Genomic DNA, 22,988 nt, shown 5'->3' on the forward strand with positions numbered 1-22,988 from the left:
ATCCCTAAAAAGTAACCACAACATCTCATTCAACTTCAAAGGTGGTGGCTGTAGATGGACGCTGCAACCCAAAAATTTGATAGTGCTATCTGGGAAGGGGGCACAGCCAAGATGGATTTCCTTAGAAGTTTCCACCAGAGGGACTCCTGAAGACCTCAGCCACAAACTAAAGCTGTCTCCAAAAGAAGTAGAAACATCAAGGGAAAACAGTAGGGAAACACCAACAGATCTCCCTTGGAGCGAATATCCAATTTTGCAGGAAGCTAGGCTAGCACAGGGACGTGTAATGTGCATCTCCTTGCATTAACTTCAATTATTCTAGCCCCCAAAGCTTTGTCTAGATAATTAATCCTGAACTAGTTAGACTGGCCTGGTTATCAATTGAAATCTCACTTAGATTTTGAAATATTCATATGTGGAGAACAGACATAAGTAGTATTTCTTCACAGTTACACCCACACCTTCTAAATTTTAAAGTGGCATCAGAATCACCAGAAAACCCTGCATGTTTTTTTCTCGGGCAGTTGAGCTTTGGCATGGTTAAAAAGATGCTTTGTTCAATGAATTGTCTCTTAACTACTTCAAACAAAACACATCAAAGACACATTATCCAAGAGATGAGGTCTTGCTGAAATGATCTTTAGTGAGTTTATGAAACGTTGCATGACTTCATGTTCAGAAGCTCATGGACTAATTCCAGGCAGATTGGCCAGGATGTTGCTGAAGAGATCTGTCTCCAGTATACTTTAACAAAATTACTGATGTTTACGATTTTCCAAGTTTTTGGAGGGACATCTCTCCTTAATAATAAATATCAAGTTCAGAACAACAGTCTACAGAGAATGAAAAATATTGTAAAATGGGATGACCTAACTATATCCAAATTTGTTAATTTCTCTATTCCCAAGCAGTCTGTTTTATGATAAAATACATTTTAGTTGCAGGCTAGAATGTAATAGCATTTATTTGTAGAATTGAGAGATACATTTCTTTTGATTTATATAAGAACAGTTTCATTCACCAAAAAACAAATCCTGCAGTCCTCACTCAAGCAAAGTTCCCATTGATTTCAATGAGAATTTTATCTGTGTAAGGTTTTGGCCCCTATTTAATTCAACTAAACAAATACAGACAGTGGTCATGACAAAGGACTTTATAACAATTACTCAGCAAATAAATGAAGCATTAATTTGATTATGCTTCTACTGCTAAACACAAACCACTTAAATTTCTCTTTTGTGATCTCATTTAGAATATGGAACAGTATTCATTTCTTGTCATTATTCTAGACTGAGCACTCTGGGGCAAGGACTTTCTTATTTATTACAGAGTCATAGGCCAGAAGGGAGCATTGTGATCATCCAATCTGATCTATATAACACAGGCCATAGAACGTCCACACAATAATTCCCAGAGAATATATTTTAGAAAAACATCCAATATGTTTATAAAAGGCTATCACAGTGTGGTCCTAATCTTTAAATGGGCCTCTACATCAGTGATGCCCACTCTCATAATTTTATGGGGAGTCTCATATGTTTGGTGTTTTCCTTGAAGCCCTAGTTCCAAGAATACAATGACTATATGAGACTATCAGTTTTAATTAAAAAAAAAAGTTTCTAGGCCTCATGGTTACAGAGAAAAGCTTGGAAATGTGACCTAAGTGCCTCCTAAAGACTCAGAACCAAAAGAAATCAAAATGTATTTTTTCTTTAATATGTCATAATTTTTAAATGTTTGGGTTTGGCAACAATAAAAATAATAATTTTGTTTTTCAGCGCTGTATAACAATTAAATTTTACATCACAGAATATACATTTAAGTTGAAAATCTATTTAGTCTGGGGGTGGGCAAACTACGGCCCACAGGCTGTTTTAAGCCGGACCATGAGCTGCGCCATGTGGCTCGGCCCCGCTCCGGCGCTCCGGCTGTGGCACTGGGTCGGGGGCAGCATCAGAGAGGAGGGGGTCTCCACCCAAAAGAGAAAGTCTACTTAAACCCCTGGGAGACCCCTCCTTTTTGTCTTCAGCTGGCTCAAGAGATAGCCTCTCCACCCCCAAGGATACCTGAAAGAAACTGGAACAAAGGACAGTAACTACAAGGGGTGTGAGTGATTGATGGACCCAGACTAGCCTGTAAAAGGAAGCTTACTGGAATTCCTCTAAGGGTGAGGTTTTTATCTGTACTCAGCTTTCTTACTGTATTAGACTCAGACTTGCGTGTTTTCTTTTATTTTACTTGGTAATTCACTTTGTTCTGTCTGTCACGACTTGGAACCACTTAAATCCTACTTTCTGTATTTAATACAATCACTTTTTACTTATTAATTAACCCAGAGTATGTATTAATACCTGGGGGGTGGGGAAACAGCTGTGCATATCTCTCTATCAGTGTTATAGAGGGTGAACAATTTATGAGTTTACCCTGTATAAGCTTTACAGGATAAAACTGATTTATTTGGGGTTTGGACCCCATTGGGAGTTGGGCATCTGAGTGTGATAGACAGGAACACTTCTTAAGTTGCTTTCCGTTAAGTCTGCAGCTTTGGGGCACGTGGTTCAGACCCTGGGTCTGTGTTGGAGCAGACTGGCGTGTCTGGCTCAACAAGACAGTGTGCTGGAGTCCCAAACTGGTAGGGAAAGCAGGGGCAGAAATCATCTTGGCACATCAGTTGGCAGTTCCCAAAGGGGTTTCTGTGATCCAACCTGTCACAGTAGGCTTGACTATAGAGAAGTATTGTCAGGGTCAGGCTGTGGGCAACCTGCGTGCAAAGGTAAGTCACCAAGTTGCGGTCAGGAGACGAGTAGCAGAGTCAGGGTCATGTTGGGTCAGGATGCCAGGAATTCAGGGTCAGGTGGTGAGGTAGACAGAAGGCAAGTAGTGGAGTTGGGGTTGAACCAGGGTCAGGAGCCAGAGTCTGGGGTTCACAGCAAGGCAAGGACTGGAGTGGAAGCAAGCAGTCAGTCTGTGTCGTTGCTCAGACAGCTCCCTGTGATGGATTTTTTGTTTATATACTGGCATGGGCCAATCAGTAGGCTGTGAGGAGCCACGACTGCAGCCTCGCTGGGCAATACTTCCTGCAGTATCTAGCTTTACAGGGTCCCCCAGCGGAAAGCCAGCCTGTACTTCTGGTGGTGATGGGGAAGTGTCAGCAGCCTGGAACTCCCATGGTCTGACGTTTTAGTCACGCAGATTCTTATATTGCCTCTCACCCCCTCCCTCAGGGTGTTGCTGGTCCAGTCTTGTCGGTGTGACTCCAACGGAGGTTGGTCGATTTGTTGGAAGCAAGATTTCTGGCAATATTCGGAGGAGAAGATAATGTTCCTCCACCACCAGGAGATACACAGATCATGCCTCTCCAACCAAGGAATGCCCATTACGGGGAAGAATGGAGAGCAGATCACATCAGAGCATATTATTTCCCAGTACCCTTCCACTATGGACTCTAGGGAGATGGTCTCTTGAGCCACCAGTCCTGATGATAGGAGCCACCCATCTATCGTCTCAGCCAGATATAGTGTGGGATTTGCCAAGAGAAGGATCTGTAGTGTTTGGGCTGCCTTAACATCTATAAAGTTGGGAGCAGCTCCAGTGTCTATCATCAACTGCAGAGGAATCTGTCTTGCCTCCCCCAAGATCTGCAATTGCAGGAGCAATTGGAAATGCTGGGAGACCCTGTCGTTCCCAGGTAAGGTTCTTCTCGAAGGTTAGGGGGTGGTTCCAGAGCATGGCACTCTGATGATTCCCAGGCTGTACCCCCAAACTGAGCGTGGGCTGGTCCATTTCCCAAGCTCTTTCAATCTGGACAGGAGGCAAGTGCATGTCCTGGCTCCCCACAGTAAAAACAGAGGTTCAACTGCAATCAATATTCTTTCTCCTCCAGAGTCAGGCATCAGTAATCCAGCTCGACCTGCATTGACTCGGTTGCAGGACTCGGTACTACAGACTTTGGTGTAGCAGGCGGATGTGGGAGTATCAGGCTGACACTTCTTTACTCCTTCTGCTCGCGCAGCCAAGACTCGATGACATGGGGAGATCAATAAATGCCTCTAGGGGTGTAGGGTTTTCAACGTGGGCTACATTATCTTTTACATCTGCACTGAGTCCTCACCAGAGTTGGTGTTGTTGGGCTGCCTCATTCCATTTGACATCAGCTGCAAGCTATCGGAAATGAGCAGCATAGGAGGTGGCCGGTCCTTGCCCCTAATGAAACTTCTGGAGGGCAGCCTCTGCAGAGCAGACAAGATGTGGGTTATCAAAGAAGGCTTGTAGGAAGGCATCCCTGTCAGAGAGTACTGGGCTGTTCTACTCTAATAGGGGGAAGCGCAGTTGAGTGCTTTGCTGGTGAGGAAGCTAACTGCTAGCCCCACTTCATCTTGTCTCTGGGGTACATTTGGGGGCGGGGCAGGAAGAGCAGCCTGCATTGGTTCAGAACCATTCAGGCAGCAGCAATGTGGGAGCCTGTTTGGGAGGTGGGAGCCTGTTCAGGAGGTGGGTAGTCTGCTGAGGGAGGTGTGTAGCTGCATCTCCTGTGAGATGCTAGCTGTTCACATAGGGTCTGTGCTTTGGCAGTGAGCTGCATCACCTGGACATGCAACTGAGCTAAATGCTCATGCAGGTTCTGTGATTGGGCTGCAAACTGCATAGCTTGGGTCTGTAGCACAAGTTTCTTCAGTTGCAGAAGGGTGACTTGGTCCTGCAGGTCCCAGGCCCTCAGGGAACTGCTGGTTGGAGAGTTGCCCTCCCTTCCATCTTCTATGGAGGGGTTGGATGGGACCGCTGGAGAGGGTCTCAGCAAACTGTTGGGACCGGTGTCAGGACTGGGCTGTGAGTTGCCTGTGTGCACAGGTTGGATACCAAGTTGCCGTCAGTAGACAAGAAGCAAAGTCAGGGGCCAAGCCAGGTCAGGATGCCAGAAGTCAGGGTAGGTGCCAAGTTGCAGACAAGATGCAAGTATCAGAGCTGGGGTCAAGCAAGGATCAGAAGCCAGAGTCTGGGGTTCACAGCAAGGCATGGACTGGAGCAGAAGGTCTCCATCGTTGCTTAGAAAGCTCCCTATGATGGCTTTATACATCAGCATGGCCCAATCAGTAGGCTGTCATTCAGGCTCTTCTGGGTGGCACTTCCTGCACTGTATAGCTTCACAGGTCCCCCAGCAGAAACCTGGCCTGAGTTTCCAGTGGTGATAGAGAAGTGTTGGCAGCATGGAGCAAACATGGTGTCAGAAACTGGTAAGTGGATGGGTAGGCCTAGTGGTTGGAGAAGCGGCGGTCAGCCCTAGTGGTCAGGCCAGGGACCAGAGCCAGGGGTCAGAGAAGGAATCAGGAACCAAGAGTAGGGTTGGAATATGGCTGTAGCAGGCACAGATTGGGCCTGGAACAGGAGCAAGCACGAACAGGGGCACAGGCAGTTAGAATCAACAAGCAGTGGGGGATACGGCTGGTGAGGTAGTGACATTGAGTAGACTGGAGTAGTTGCTTTCATTGGGAGCCTGTATCCCTGGCCTTGGTGGCACTTAGTTAGATCTTCATCTCCAGATTACTTGAGGGCTCCATGACAATCAACCTGGACTCAGCCAATTAGGCTCAGGGAGAAGAACATAAGAATGGTCATACTGGGACAGACCAGTGTCCGTCTAGCCCAGTATCCTTCTTCCAACAGTGGCTGGTACCAGAAGCTTCACAGGGAATTAACAGAAAAGGGCAATTATTGAGTGACACATCCCCGGTCGCACAGCTCCCACTTATGGCAGCGAGAGGTTTAGGGACACCCAGAGAATGGGGCTGCATCCCTGACCATCTTGGCTAATAGCCATTAATGGACCTATCCTCCATGAATTTATCTAATCCTTTTTGAACCCATTTATACTTTTGGCCTTCACAACATCTCCTGGCAATGAGTTCCACAGCTTGACTGTGCATTATGTGAAGAAGTGCTTCCTTATCTTAGGCAACAAGTTTAAAACTATTAATTTCATTGGATGACCCCTGGTTATTGTGTTATGTGAAAGGGTAAATGACACTTCCCTATTCACTTTTTCTACATCATTCATGATTTTACAGACCTCTATCATATCCCCCTTTAGTCGTCTCTTTTCTAAACTGAACAGTTCCAGTCTTTTTAATCTTTCCTCATACAGAAACTGTAACATACCCCTAACAATTTTTGTTGCCTTTCTCTGTACCTTTTCCATTTCTAATGTATCTTTTTTGAGATGGAGCAACCAGAACTACACACAGTATTCAAGGTGTGGGCATACCATGGATTTATATAATGGCATTATGATATTTTCTGTCTTATTATCTCTCTCTTTCCTAATTGTTCCTAACATTACCTTTTTTGACTGCCACAGTACATTGAGCAGATGTTTTCAGAGAACTATCCAGGATGACTCCAAGATCTCTTTCCTGAGTGGTAATAGCTAAATTAGATCCCAGCATTTTGTATGTACAATTATGTTTTCCAATGTGCATTATTTTGCACTTATCAACACTGAATTTCATCTGCCATTTTGTTGCCCAGTCACCCAGTTTTGTGAGATCCTTTTGTAACTCTTCACAGTTAGTTTTGGACATAACTATCTTTATTAATTTTGTATTGTCTGCAAACTTTGCCACCTCACTTTTACCCCTTTTTGCAGATCATTTATGAATGTCGAACAGCACTGGTTCCAGTCCAGATCCTTGGAGGACCTAGGGTGACCAGACAGCAAGTGTGAAAAATCGGGACAGGGGGTGGGGGTTAATAGGAGCCTATATAAGAAAAAGACCCAAAAATCGGGACTGTCCCTATAAAATTGGGACATCTGGTCACCCTAGGAGGACCCCGCTATTTACCTCTCTCCACTGTGAAAACTGATCATTTATTTGTACTGTTTGTTTCCTATCTTATCCATGAGAGGACCTTCTCTCATCCATGACTGTGTACTTTGCTTAAGAGCCTTTGGTGTGGGGTCTTGTCAAAGGCTTTCTGAAAGTCCAAGTACACTATATCAGCTGGCTCAGGCTGAGGGTTGACTCAACAGCACTTATCAGGCTCAGGCTCAGAGAGCACTCATCAGGCTCAGCTATGACTCATTACATTATCCCTCCCCCCTTAAAAGACGCCTACCAAATGTCTTCGGGCCAGGTATATCAGGGTTTGACTGATAAAATTCTTGATTCAGGTCACATGCTTGCATGTTTTTGGCTGGCTCGCACGAACAATCAGCTGGACCATAACCAGAGCTTTCCTCTGAGAATTTTGGAGTCCAAGATCTGCTTCACAGGGTATTCCTCATACCCCTGGACCTGACAGGTGGCAGTGGTGATTGTATTCATCCAGGGAAGTAGATGGTGAGCTTTTTCAGCAAGGATACATGGAATACTGGGTGCATTTTCATCACCCTATGAGTTTGGAGTTTAAAGGCCACATGGTTGATCTGTTGGATGACCCGGAATGGGTCAAGATATAGGTAAATCAACTTCTTGAAGGCCAGGTAGAGTCAAGGTGTTACACTGAGAGCTATACTTTATCTCCAACTGTGATTTGAGGGGTTGCCTGCTGACAAAGGTTAGCGTAATGCTTGTAATCTCTTTTGGCCGACTTTAGATAGCGTTGGGATTCCCTCCAAGACCTTTTCCACTTGGCTTATCCAGAACACCTTGTCAAGTTCTGGGCGAACACTTCATCCAGTTCTCTGGGATCCAAAACACTCATTTTGACTGTGAATTTTGTCACTCAAGTTGCTTTATTTGGCATACAGCAAAGCTATGCTGAGTTGATCAGACTCAAGCATAGGGGATGGGTATAGGGCATACCACACATCCGAAGTTACACAGACATCCTCTTTTTTATATACATTTACACATTACATTGCATTTGCTATACATTAAATCACACATTTTTGGATTGACTGGATGTGGGCACATCCTACAAGTGGAAATATGCAGAGGCCACAATGTAGGAAATTTCTGTTCACAAACTCCAAGGGCATACTTTTTTGTTATGTAGCTGGAGTTGGTTTACCTTTACCTTCTCAATCTCTCCCAGAAAGAGAGGGTTTTTAAACAGGTCAAAAATTAGGGAGGTGGCAAATGTTAAGAGAGAGTTCCTTGAACAAAGGCCTGACTATTAGTTGTGTTAGGATAGCAGACATCCTCACAAAGACAATAGTTAACATATCCAAGAAATAAGAGACCCAGGGTGAGATTCTATACTGTGCCTCTAAGAAGTGCAATACAGAATTCGCAGCGTGGCTTTAAGCCACCTTTATGCCCTCCTGATCCTGGACTGCTCCATGTATTGGAGAGACCTCCAGTATAATTTAGGCAGTCCAGTGCGGTAGGATGGGGGGATTGCCTAATTTACACAGCCTCCTGGAGCTGTCCTATGGGCAACAGCACTGCTTGAAATCTTTGAAGCATTACATGCTGTGGTCCCACCCCCAACATACCATTCATAACTCCTGCCATACCACCTATGCCAGTGGTTCTCAAACTTATTTGATTATGGCCCCCTTCTTTGTGTCTGTAGTAGTTTACACACACCCCTCCCGCCACACAAGTATATATACCAATAAATAAATCAACATGTAACTCTTACTAAATATTAAAAACAGTAAGGCATTGATTCAAACAAAGCCAACAATCCATTGTAACAAGAGCAAAAGCAAGACTGCTATTGTGGTCAATGCTTACAATTAAATGTGCACACCATGTTATAGCAAACAGGTTAACGTCCAGATGGCAATGACTTTGTATAATGCTATGCATGCTTAACAGAAATCCATCAAAATGCACAGCGCCATCTGATGACAGATGTGGACAAATTAGAGAAAATCCAGAAAGAGCAACAAAAAATGATTAAAGGTCTAGAAAACATGACCTATGAGGAAAGATTGAAAAAAATGAGTTTGTTTAGTCTGGAAAAGAGAAGACTGAGAGGGGACATGATAACTGTTTTCAAGTACATAAAAGGTTGTTACAAGGCGGAGGGAGAAAAATTGTTCTTCTTAATCTCTGAGGACAGGACAAGAAGCAATGGGCTTAAATTGCAGCAAGGGAGGTTTAGGTTGGACATTATGAAAAACTTCCTAACTGTCAGGGTGGTTAAGCACTAGAATAAATTGCCTAGGGAGGTTGTGGAATCTCCATCATTGGAGATTTTTAAGAGTAGATTAGACAAACACCTGTTAGGGATGGTCTAGATAATACTTAGTCCTTCCATGAGTGCAGGGGACTGGACTAGATGACCTCTCAAGGTCCCTTCCAGTCCTATGAGTCTAAGTCTGGAGGAATCAGCTTTGCTACTTATTCATTGCTGTGGGTAAAATGTGTGCAGTAAGTTTATTTTCCCCTAAAGCTTCTCACACACCCAGAATACATTCTGCACTCCCCCAGGGGTGTCCATCCCCCCATTTGAGAACCTCTGACCTATGCCAGAGCTTATGATGGGGTTCTCGGAAGGCAGCCTTATGGCAGTCTTCCACAGTGTCTCTGCCCAGGAAATCCTTCCGATGCCAGATACAGGATTTTTAGCTCCCCTTTATGCCACGTCTATCCTTTTACCCAGTATAAAGGATCCAAACCAGGTGTGAAATTCTTATTCTCAAATTCTCATCACTAGCATTTACTAGTGATGAAGGGATATGGCCCACCTTACAAATGATTAAGTGAAGCCTACCCATTAGATCCAGAAGCACGATCAGTAAGACTACTTATGAAACTGGCACAGACATTTTGCCATATCTTGCTCTGACTCTGCATCCATGGTTCTAGACATACTGCTCAGTCGTCTAAATTAAGATTAAAAAGAAAAGTAAATCTTGCAGGAAGGCATATATTTAGTGCCCTTAAAAAACTCTCAGAAATTCAGAAACTCCATCCCTTAACTAAGTATACTGTGTGTAAGCACCATACTCCAACAAATCACATGCTAATACCTACGAACAAAGGAACTGATTAAGGAATAAGTTCTGTCCATGGATGCGTATGTGCAGCCAAGAGAAGTATTTGGCACTAAGGAACAATTTTAACTCTAACTCTAAATTACCTTACTTTATTAGTTTATGTCACTCATTATTCTAACATGGGTTCTGATGGCTTCATTTTAAATTATTGGTCATCTAAATATAGCTGGCCATTCAACAGCTATGCAAATACTAAACTAATGAAGAAAGTAGGAAAACTTCAGTATCTTTGATCTTTTGATAACATCTCATCTCTCCTCATTTCAAATCCCACTATCTTTGATTATTTTCCTGATGTCCCTGCACTTTCCCTCTCCCTATTTCAAAAGCCCTTAATCCATAGTCAACTCACAATAAAATTCAACACACTCCTGGCAAATCCAACTCCCAGGTATTTGTTTATGATTAAGAGACTTGTGAACTTTATTTTATTTTTAAACTCTGAGAAAGTAATTTTGAAGGAGGATTTGCCTTTGGAGAATCTCAGTACTTAAATATCCCTTCTCGTTTGGAGCACAGATAAAAGTTCCTTTTAATTAAAATAAACAAAATATCTCAACACGACATCTTCTTTTTATATCTTTGCCAGAATTGTGGAATAAATCTAATTTGGTGATATCTCACATTTCATAGATATGTCCAACTCCCAAACATACATATAACAGCACTGGTTGTTTTTTTCCAAGAGCTTACTGCACACATCAGTTTCTTTAGAAATTGATAATTTTCCTGAAAAAGGAGGTGCAACATTATTTCCTGCATTACTCCAACAAGTTCTCTAAAATATGCAAGTTCAGCCATGAACATGGCATAAAAAATGGTATTTTATTGAAAAAGATGCTCTATGCACCCACCCAAACAGTCGCACTGTAACCTATAATAAGCAGATTTCTTTAACAGTTTGAAAATCTGCAATTGGTGTCAGAATAAATCTTACAAATACTGTGCCCTATAATAGTGGTTTGATGAAATGTTAATGAATCCTTGCACTTCATATGGCCCCATGGTTGCAACCATTTCAAGAAGAGACATTAATCATTATTGTCTGATTCTCCAATTTAGCACAATTTTTAAACTGGGTTGTGTCAAACTGGCATCCAAAAGGAAAGTGATCCCACAGCCCTTTAGTGCCAAAACCACCCGCATTAGTAATAGTAAAGCTATGATGGAAGTTTATCTAGAGCAGAGCTCAGCCATTGCTCACCACACTGACTCAGGAATATAAACTGCTCAGGAATGGACAATCATTCATTCAAGTCTACCATTTAGAACCATGAATAATCACGACGGATGTTTACACCTTAATTTCTAGAATTCCAGAGAGAACAAACTGTGTTATAAACATAGCTACTGTGGTTATGTGTTCTTTAACTTAGCCATATTACCATAAAGCTCAAGGAACCATTTATGAAGCTCTGTGCCAATGACTCATTAATAATATATCATATCACATCAATGAGATCTAGAGGCTTCCAGGACCCATTTCGCTAGGTGCTGTACAAATGTTAATGATACTCCCTGTCCCAAGAATCGTACAATCTAAAAGACAGGGTTTATTAATAATTTGTAACAAGAGAGCTGACAATACTTTATTTTCAGAATCCCAGTAGCATAAATATATAAGACAGACTTTCCTTTATGAGGCCACTGTGTTGGAAACAATTCTTTCTGCCAGTTAAATCACCCAGCAACCTACTGTACCAGCCAATACTACCTACAAGTCCAGAATCAACATGCTGCAGTTGCACCCAGCAGTGCCACAAAACAAGACCAAGAAGATGGAAAATGTGTTATGTTACACCGCAGCTGAGTGATGGGGACAATGAACAAAGAATAATGGGCAATTAATTTTTTTTTTTTGGCGAGAGAGAAGGGGAGAGAGAGTCCCCTACGTAACTTGAAGAACAAAAAGATGACAAATTCATACAGCATTTATGCACAAAAAAAGTACAATACACAAAAATTCAGCAATTGTCTCATACTTGCAAAAATTAATATGAGCCCTTGAGGATAGGACACTGTTTTAAGGACAGTTGGAATTGCAGAAAGATTTCTCATTTTTAGATCTGTTTTTCTCAGTGCATGTGTATCTTCTAATATCTATTCTTTGGGTCCTTCATTTCTCTAACATTAACATTAATTTTTACCTATGGTGAAAAATAGATGTTTAAGCATTTAGAAAACTTAAGAGCAAATGAAAGGGACAATGAATGGTCAACTGTAGTTTGGTTAATATAGTAGCTATATAGCAGCTTCTGCATTAAGATTGCAAGTATTTCCTCTTCGGGAGGAAATCCCCCTGCATCACTATCTGTTAATATTTAATCAATCTTCATATAGGCAGGAAGATATTTCCAATATCTTAACTGGATTTTGGCACACATTTGAACTTATCTAGATCAAAATAGACTATCTCATTGACTGAATGCAGTTTGTGCCTGGGTGAATAACAGGTATACTTATTTCAGAGTTCTGGAGAAAGTTAGCAAAACATCTACATAAAATTTCATTTTGTCATTTCCTGCTCCTCCAATCTGACTCTGTGTGTTCTCCTCCTATTCACTCCCATACCTTCTTCCATGCACCCCAATATGCCTCCTGAACCCCACTCCTGACCTGGCCTGCCCTACCTTCATCCTCCCATCCAAGCCTCTCCTTAAACCACACTTCAGGAAACCTATAAACTCAAGTTCCCCCTCCCCATAAAACAAGAATTAACTAAACTGGCAATAAGAGAGGGAGGAATACAAGAAAGGGAACAGGTAAAGTTCTTGAAAAATAATTGTGAAACTGGTGATATGCATATGAACCATGATGTCTGATTGCCAGGTAAATGGCTACCCATGATCACTAATTATATATAAAGGAGACATTAATGTTAAGATTCAAATCTGCAAAGTGTGCACATAGCCATTGTACATAACCACATGTTCCTGCCTCTGTTGACTTCACCCTCTTTCTCCCATTTCCTCCTTGGTATGTTACACCCACTTATTTTGTCTAGTCTTATTTTAGGTTATTATTAATTATTATTATTAGGTCCAGATTGTGACTCAGGCTAATATAAGGAAGGGAAGGAAGATCCTCCCACCCTCCTGCACTGGTGTATTCGTGGTCCTTGCATCATGGCTTTAGGGTGGGCATGAGGAGAGGGCAGGGGCTGCAAGTCTCAAAACAGGTGGGTGGGATGGAGATGTAGAGTTACGGGGAATAGGTGGAACTACATTTCTACCCATTGCTTTGTGCCAGCCAGTGGAAATGATACCACCTTCTGAAGGCATGCAATTAGTTACTGCTCCACGGAAGCAAACCTGGGAGAAGGGAAGGAATTGGGACACTGAGTAATAATTCCTTTCCAGAGCAACTCCTGGGCCGGTGCAGCAGTGAACTGCCCCTTACAAAAGGAAGAGCCTAAAGGCTCAATTTAGCCTTTTAAATCATAAGTTCCTCAGGACAGGAGATGTCTTTTAAAAGGTTTGTCCAGCATCCAGCACAATGGATATCCAATGTGCCTGCGGTTTCTAGGTGATACAAACAACAACCACATTTGCCTGCTGATTTCCTGTAACCCTGTTCTATATATGCATTGTCTATATTTTAAAATCTTCACACTCAGCTGCAAAGCAGCTAGCTCACTGTTTATACCACATAAATAGTTTTTAAAATACATGAAGTGTTACATATTCATGGAATTGTATAGTCAGACATTGTTATTAAGTACTGAAAACAAGATATTTTATTTCAGATTATGAAGTAAAATGATGTAAATGAGAAACACTTGGAGATACAATAATGTTTTTTTCCTCAGAAGATGTGCCTCGGGCAGAGAATAAGAGGGGACTGAGGTGCACTAATGCCTGAGGCCCCTGCAACAGCAGGGAATTGATTAAGTGAGATATACCTAGATGATCCTGGCAAGTGACCTGCACCCCATGCTGCAGAAGAAGGCAAGCCCCCACCCCCAAAGTCACTGCCAATCTGATATGTGGGGAAATTCCTTCCTGACCCCACATATAGCAAGCAGTTAGACCCTGGACATGTGAGCAAGAACCAGTTAGCCAAGCACCTGACTGAGATAATGCTCAGTGTTACCTCAGAGCACCAGCTCATCCTGCCCATTGTCTCATCTCCAGCTGTGGCCATCTCTGATGTTTCAAAGGAAGGAGACTTCCATCTGTCTCTAATGGGAATGGAGAATTTTAAAACTGATGCAGGGCTTTGAAAGTTTAGAAATAAGAATATACAGAATTTCGGAATATGCCATGTATCCTTTATCTTCTAATCATTCAGAAACAGAGTTCATAATTTCCTTATTTGGCACCACCACCATGTTCAGTTCTGCACCAAACAAAGAGTAACACAGGCTCCCTGCTTCAAGGAATTTATAATCTATAGCCCTGATGCTATTACCCAACAGGAATTAAGGGTACCTCTCAGGCATAGACTCCAAGAGTACAAAGACAGGACCCCATTGACTCAGATGGGTGCCGGATCATGCCCTTAATATAACTAATACATCTTTATTAGTTTGGTGATGTCTCGAACTGGTGGAGGCTATATTCTTTTCTTGATTAGACAGTAACACACACAAGCCCAAACCCCTAAGATTTTAGGAGATAAAATATATCCTCTAAGTAGTTTCACTATGTTACTAAAGGAATGGGATAGAAAATTGACCACTTACATTGAAATCAAAAAGACAGAAATAAAACTAGAGAATGCTCACTGCATTCATGTAATCATATACATTAGGGATGGAAATGTCCTATTAGGTCATTTAGTCTATCCCCAGTGCAGAACTGCTCCCTATGGTACACTTCCAATGCTTTGTATTATAACAAAGGACTTAGCAAATATTTTTTCCAGTCATTTTAGATTACTAGCGAAACCTCTCTCTAAAATTGTTTATCTATACATTTCACTATATTCTTGCTGCTTCAGACATTATAACATATAGTCAATAATGGACAACATTCTGGGGAATACCTGGAGGTGATTTCTCTTATGAAACAGAACCGAGCCATATCTGATTGTTATTAGAAAGTCTGCTCTCTCTTGGCTCCATCCATAGCTCACTGAAGTCAGCAGAAAGATTCCTATTGATTTCAATGGGCTTTGGATCAGGCCCTTTATGAACAGCCCCCGCCCTCACTCCCAAGCCTTTAAACCACCAAAAGAAAGGTTCTCAAGAAAGAGTGTCCTCAAAAGGAAACTTTGATATGTGCCCTATTTCATTTTATATTTTGTTAAGGCAGAAACAGTCCTACTATTTGCTCTGTTTTGGAACAAACCAATTGGCTCATCTAGCATAAGACAAAGCAAACTCCATCATCCACAATAAACAGAACTCTTCACAAGAAGAAAAATACCATCTTAATTAAAAACATCAAATGATACAGGTTTGCTACTGTATTTATTAACCTATTTTCCTGAAAGAGGATCTATATAGTAAATCGCTTAAATGTTAGACTCCAAATAGAAAATGCTTGAAATCAGCCCTGACGTGAGATCAATCTGCAATCATGAACTGGCGGTAATTTGTTACAGAGTTAGATTGTTCTTTTTAAGATACATGCAAACTATAAGGTTGCTGTTTGTGCTGCATTTCAGATTCAAACTTGTTTTATTGGTACAGGGCACATAGGGCAAGTCTCCCAGTGGCAGTCTTCTTGGTGCTACTCTTGTGTCTTGTGCGGGTTTTTTTAATGACTTATTATCATTAGAATTATTACTTTAGTAGATGACTAGAGGCCCCAGTCAGGACAATGACTCTATTGCTAGATATTTCAGGGCTTTGGAGCTGTGCTCCGGCTCCGCTCCAGCTCCAGGCAAAAACCTGCAGCTCCACTGCTCCGGAGCTGCTCCGCGCTCCAGCTCCAGGCTCTGCTCCAAAGCCCTGGATATTATACTAAAACAGAATACTCCAAAGAGTTTACAACCTAATTTCAGACAGAACGTAACAGTGGGTGTAAGGAGTAGGGAGGGAAGGAAGGGAAACATGCATTTACATTAGCTCAGGTATATGCACAGCTAGATGATTTCAAGTCTTTTTTTAAATTATGAGATATAAATAACAAATTAGTTAAATGAGTCCCATGTGATCAGAAGGGTCTGTTCAGCTAAACTGAGAAGTATCGTATAAAGATGGGCGCACAGATCCTAAAAGAGACAACAGTGAAGGGAAAGGAACTCTATCCTGACTTTCTCCAACACTTTCCCACTCCACCAGAGCCCTCCCGTCTTCCAATATGGCAGACAGCCCCATTTCCACTTATGACACAGCAAACTGCTGGGAACTCATGCAGCTGCAAAAGTGCACATGAAATTTGATCCATAGGAAAAATGGGGTTAATTTCAAAGCCAAAACTGTTTCTTTTTTGGGTGGGGGCGGAGGGAGAGAAATGAAATTTACAAACCTATTTCAAACAGACTTGGAAGGTTTTGGATTGTTCTATTAAGAACATAGCTCCTTCAGCATATGGGAGTCAACAGACCTCAGTGATTGGTGTACGTGTTTCACAATATATTACTTTCAGTATATTTTAATATGGTTCATAAAGAAAATTTAGGGTGAAGTGGCCCATTATTTCAATTTTTTGACCAGATTATCATGTAGTATTTATTTAGTGAGTCAAGCAAGAGGTAGATTTTTATAAAATATTTGCTTTAAAAACAGCCATTCAACAGACTCTTCTATTTAAACCAAATCCATTTCTCAAGCATTTTACACCCTCACAGCCATAAAATCTAATTGCAGGGACTCACATCAGCACAGGTTCAAATAAAAAAAGAAAAAGGGTATAGATTCCCTTTTTCCCTTTTCAGAAGCACTGTATAGGTGAGCTATGGAACACACCCAGCTGGTCCTCACACCTTCCAGCAAACTCCCTGTGTAGCCCCACTCTCTTAAAAAAAAAAAAAATAGATGCATTGTTGCCAATTAGCTTTGGTAACTTGAGTTTCCTAAGAATGCTGATAATCCAAGCTCTGGCATGCTCAAGACAGGGTTTTAACTCTCTACTTGCCAGGCACAGCACAGGTTCATCTATCCTAGCAAAGTCTTTTGTTGAAGATATCAATACAAATCAGTAAAATTTAAAAACAAAGTCTTAATTTTAGTTATAAATGAAGGAATCAGACTTCTGAGAACTTCATTCTACAACATTAACATTCTTTAGTTATTATAATAAGGAGTCAAGATATAGTGCCACCAACACCATCATGAGTATGTACATTAAGCAGAAAGTAGTAAGGACAAAACTGGAGGCCCATTCATAATTGTCCTTAAATCATATTAAAGTTAATAAAAACTAAACAGGGAGATTAGATTTCCTCATGCATAACCCTTTTCTTTAGAGTTGCATAGTGTGAGGGCTATGAAATTAACTTTTCTGAAGGACCAATGGAGATAAATCAGTGGAATAAGAAGAACTAACCTAATATAAATTCCTCTGGTTTCCCATATAACATCAACAAAACAGGAAATCATAGCAATGCTAAATTAGGGGCTGATGATGGAGCCTTTCTATAAGCAGAACATCCATGGAATTCTTGCATGCCTATCAGATTCAGATGGATCAGCATTTAGAGAATAAAAGCACAATCCATTTTTAAATCACCATGGCAAATGATTATCAGATTGCTTTCAAATGGTATAATGAAAGTTACCGGTGACCCCATGTAACTGCTGATTATTTACAAGATTAAAACCTACCATTCAGCAACTGGTTTGGCAATGCTTTCAAAAACTGCATCTTGTTTTGCCTCCTGATCAAAAATTTTCTGAAATCTGAAAAGAATAAACAAATAATCATGCAGTATCTTCAAACACTACTTGATTCATAATTTTTGTTTTTCTGTTTGTAACTAGTCCATGTTTACATCATTGGGCTTACATAACCTAGTACAATGTTTTCCCTGTAGCTTTAACCACAGTGTCCTGTTGTGCTATTGTATACAAATAGATTGTAAACAGTACTGCTTTGACAAGATCTGTACAATAAAACCCTCTGATAAAATGAGGTAGTTTAGGGGAAAAAAACCTGTATTTTACAGCTATCAAGGGGATCAGTGTTTTCAACTGGCATCACACTGAAAACTGCATAAATTAATTATCCTATAACCAAGCAGCACATATAAACAGTACAGCCAGGCTCCCAATTTTTAGACTACAATGAAATGTAGCAGCTAGGAAACATTGTAATCAATAGATGAACATCAAATAAAAAAAATCTAAGCTTCTACCACTTACTATAAGCCAACATCTGCAGTTGTTCTGTTTGGCACTATAAGTTTACATAGTTCTTACTTCACAGAACATGTAAAAAACATGGGGTCTGGGTCTCAAAGGGTTTACAGTGTACAGTTACTCAGGCAAATGCAATACATGGGGAAATATTCAGTGCATGAGGTATGGAGACATAGGTCCCTATCTTGTAAACCTTTATTCAGATGAGTAGTTGTACTGAATTTGTTGATCTTAATGACACTGCGCACAGAAGTAGAGAATTGCAGGATCAGGCCCTTAGTTGGTGAGATGACCAGTGTAGGAAGACTTCACCAAAAAATAGTGAGTTTTAGGGAGGAAAGAAAAAGTGTTTGGCATGTAGCATTCCTTTTGTATGTATGGCTTTATGATAAAAAATTGAAAACAAAGAGCATTTCCTTAAGGATCACAATGCTCAGTATTTCTCAGAATTCATTTGCACAGACTCCCGATAGGAACAATAAAGACACAGAGAATGTCAGCATCCATTAAGCTGGCATGGGCATCTACAACCTAAACTGGTGTTGCATACAGCCTGTCCAGTGACATCAGCATGAGATACAGATGTTTGTTTGGAGTCCTACTCTACAGTAGATTTTAGATTTTTTTCAGCATCAAATTTCAATTGATATGAAATTCCATACAAAATGTTGCATCCAAATTTTCCATACAAAGGATGCTATCAAGTAATTGTTTTTACTTCTCGTTTGTAATATTTTCATAGAAATGTATAAATATTTTTTCTAAGCTGATAGTTTCCCTTTTCATTTGACAAACTGTAATTTTCTTCACTGTGTTTTGGTTAGGCCTGAAATCAACAAATTCCTGTTAGAAAGTGCTTTTTGTCAACAAATCTTTGGCTAAAGTCATTATCCACCCTACGCTGGCTCATTAATTTCTGCAGGAGCATAAGATCCCTCCCTCACTCTGGCCTTGTCTACACTAAAACTTTATAGCCAGCTGCACGGGTGCAGGCCTGTAAACAGGACTCAGGCATTTTTACCACAATGTCATGTAATAGTTTGATGAAGCATACAAGTTCAGCTATTAAACTTTTCTAGTTTTATCATGTCTTGCCCTGAAATCATGATAGAGTATAATGTAATGTAGCACTGAAAGATTCCTCTTGTTAAAAAGTCTTTTTAAAAATCTTACTAAATATACCAAAAACTATATTGTGTGGATCAGAGATTAATAAGAACCTTTTCCTGACTCTCCACAGGACTGGCACACTGAATCTAGTGGCTGATCCTTACCCAAAAATCTTCTCTGTAGGCAATGGTGACACTGAATATAGAAAATGGACTGTCTTTAACAGGAAGAAAAATAATAAGCTTGGCTATAACACAGACCTGGTAATGTTGAAAGTGATCATAGTATAAACTGCATGAGGAAAAAATCAGAGCAAAATAAACTTACTTAAACTTGTAGCTTTCTCGTTTATTATTGACAAATCCATCTGCCAAGTCACGTGGAACAATAATCTCTAAACTGGAGGCTGATTTTTCATCTTCACCAACTGAATAAATCTGCAAAACAAAATGACTTCAGCAATAGAACAGTGGTTTGTACCATGGCCCTATCATCTTGATGTGTTTAACTTCATCATCTCATTAAGATCATACACAGGAATCTATCATCAGAATTCCATGGTAACTGAAGGGAGAAAGCCCAGTTTGCCCTCCTTCAAAAATATAGCCTTTGCCATTTGAGCTACAGGGGATTCTGCATTACACAGTAGAGAACTGTCTCTCTTTCACCCACCCCAGAATAAGATTTCAAAATATCTAAATGCAATTAGACACCAAGTCCCTTGATAAAATTAGCTTAATAAAACCACTTTCAAATATCTGACCAAAGATTTATTTTAAAAAAACCTGAAGAAGTGTTTATTCTGTGAGATTAATAAGGCAATCATCAGGTAGTTTTTGGACCACAATTTAAAGAGCTTGGAGGTTTTTTTGCGGGGGAGGGAGTTGTTTTTTAAAGAGATTTATGGCAAAACCTACATACCATTTATGAAAATGTTTTCATTAAACTTTTTATTTTTCATTTCAATGAAGATGAAATATTTCAACTCAAGCATTCACTTCCAACGTCCACAATGATGGTTTCATTAAACAAGCTTCCTGTAAGTATGTAGAACAGGGGTAGGCAACCTATGGCACATGTGCTGAAGGCGGCACCTGAACTGATTTTTCAGTGGCACTCACACTGCCCGGGTCCTGGCCACCGGTTCGGGGGGTTCTGCATTTTAATTTAATTTTAAATGAAGTTTCTTAAACCGTTTAAAAACCTTATTTACTTTACATACAACGATAGTTTAGTTATATAATATAGACTTATAGAAAGAGACCTTCTAAAAACGTTAACATATATTACTGGCACGCGAAACCTTAAATTAGAGTGAATAAATGAAGACTGGGCAACCACTTCTGAAAGGTTGCCGACCCCGGTGTAGAAAATCAGCTCCTTGCGCCCAAAGGTCACAAGCTTTACTAGAGCACAATTTGGTTTTGTAAGGCTCCCTTTAACAGTCGATGTCTAGGGCTTTCTACTCTGCACCGGGCCACTTAAAATCATCCGGTCGCTGCAGCAAGTCCTCTTCAGCAGTAAGTACATCGCCGCGCAGAGCCGGGGGGAACTCAAGGCTGGCAAGTTAACCAGCCTCATAAACTAGGACTAGTGAAGGGGAACCTCAAACAGCTCATATCAACCCCCTCCCCCAGCGGGGCGTCCCGGGCTGCCCCCTGGTGCCCGCCCCCACTCACCTCGGGCTGCCCCCTGCCCCAGGCACCCCGCTCCACCCCCGGGCTGCCCCTCGACACCATGCGCTCCCCAGGCTGGCTGCAGCCCGGCTACCTTCCCCGCGGCCACCTACCCCCGCTTGCTGCCGCCTGGCCAGGGGCTTCACCCGGGCATAGATCTGGATCGTTTGCTTCACCATCTCGCCGCTCATAGAGGGGGGGAGGGGCAGACTAGGCCCTGCATAGCAACGGTAACCAAGGAACACTACCCAGCATGCTCTGCGCCGGGTGTGAAAGAGGGCGGTGCCGGTGCGCCAGCGAGCTACGCATGCGCATCCCGGAGAGACGGCAGTGGCAGTCCCACTACCCCCGCTGCAATTAGCGAGCGGCGTTTCTTCTCTGGGGCTCCACCCACCCAGTCCCCGTGCGGAACGCGCTGGTGTCCCGCGCGCTCCCAGGGCCGCACAGAGGCGGGGAGCCGCCCCGCCCCCCTTTGGTCGTACAGGGGGCACCGAGTCCCGCCTCACCCGCATAGCAGAGTTGAATGTAAATGTTCCAGCTGCCCCTTGCGTAAGGGTGGCAATGGTCTCTGTGCGAGAGCAGGAGTCTTACGGCATTGGCGTTTGCCTTAAAGCCCCAGCTTCTGCGATCATGTAGCTACATGAGATTTAACTTTCGTTTAAAAAAAAAGTTTTTTAGCCTTCATGGCAGAGAATAACTGGGCCACCAATCAGACAAAAGAGACACACCTTGTATTTATTTAAAATAAGTCTCACGCTATTTAAATCAATTTCATTATTTTGGGAGCCTGACATGTTTTTTGAATCGTAGAATGGGTGACCCTGCTATTGATACTATATCTTCTTTTGAGGGAAAAATTTTCAGGTACAGCAACACTGATGCATGGACTGAAGAGTGTGTGGAGGATCACAAAGGGCAATGATAAATTACAGCAAATTGAGTTAGAGCAGGTCTAATGGTATGGCACAGGATTCCACTTTCGGTCTGGTCATGTTTACTGTATTCACTAACAAGCTGTTAGAGGAAGGAAGCAGTATGCTTCAAAAATTATAGCTGCAGCTGATATGAAAGTACAAAACGCCACTAACACCTGTAAAAATGGAGCAACAACATAAAAGGGAGAGAGATTAGAAATGTGGTCAGGTAATAAGAATGGATATAGAATCATACCAGTAATCTCAAACACACTTAAGAGAAAGCATTCACTGCTTTCTTAGGGAAAACAGCAAATTAGATGAGTTTACAGTGAAATAAAGCAGCAAATAGAATCAACACAATTGTAGGCTGTTTATGTGCAAGTGTTACAAGGATAGGACTAATCTGAGAAAATTGAAGAGACAATGAGCTATGATAAGTGGGAAGTTTTGTGTCTGCATGATGATATTGTAACTATCACTATGACTATTTAAAAAGTCTCAGCTCATGGAAGCAGGTAGGGTAGAACTCAAGATCCTTCTGATCCAAGACTACAGACTCCTATGATTGAAGCTAAAAGAGAATTCCTTTTAGCTATTAGTAGTATCTGTCCTATTTACATACAAATGAGCAATTCTAATTTTACCCATTGGAGCACAGTAGCACCTCTTTGGATCTAAGGTTTTTTTTATAATGTCCATCACCATGCTATCTAAGCACGTCCTAAGTATGTTTAACCCTCATAGTGAAGTTCTTAATGGACTTTTCTACATTCCTCCCTTCCATCATAAAGGAGGCAATGCCTGAGGAATTTGCATTAAACATACACACTAATGCCATTTTGTTACATTACTTTATTCCTCAACAAGTACTATACTGGATCTCTTTAAAGAAAAAAGAAACTTGCTCTTAATTCAGACTGACCATGTTTGATGAAACTGACCATTCAAATGACTGTGTACAGTGGTGTTGGAGCTGTGTTGGTCCCAGGATATTAGAGAGACAAGGTGGGTGAAGTAATACCTTTTATTGGACCAACTTTTGTTGGTGAGAGAGACCAGATTTTGAGTTTACATAGAGCTCTTCTCCA

General features: G+C 41.4%; 1 protein-coding gene across 1 annotated transcript in view; it reads right to left on the bottom strand.

The window, feature by feature from the left end:
* The window catches only part of KIF6 (kinesin family member 6), a 284,172-nt gene extending 262,998 nt beyond the window's left edge, over positions 1–21,174 (bottom strand). Inside the window, exons 1-3 of the mRNA XM_065401377.1 lie at positions 21,097–21,174; positions 19,635–19,744; positions 17,664–17,738 (exon numbers count right to left, since the gene is read on the bottom strand). Coding sequence (XP_065257449.1) covers positions 17,664–17,738; positions 19,635–19,744; positions 21,097–21,174 — 263 coding nt within the window. The remainder of the gene's footprint in view (positions 1–17,663; positions 17,739–19,634; positions 19,745–21,096) is intronic.
* Between the last annotated feature and the right edge of the window lie 1,814 nt (positions 21,175–22,988).

This window comes from Emys orbicularis, chromosome 3 (assembly GCF_028017835.1).
Source record: "Emys orbicularis isolate rEmyOrb1 chromosome 3, rEmyOrb1.hap1, whole genome shotgun sequence".
NCBI lineage: Eukaryota > Metazoa > Chordata > Testudines > Emydidae > Emys > Emys orbicularis.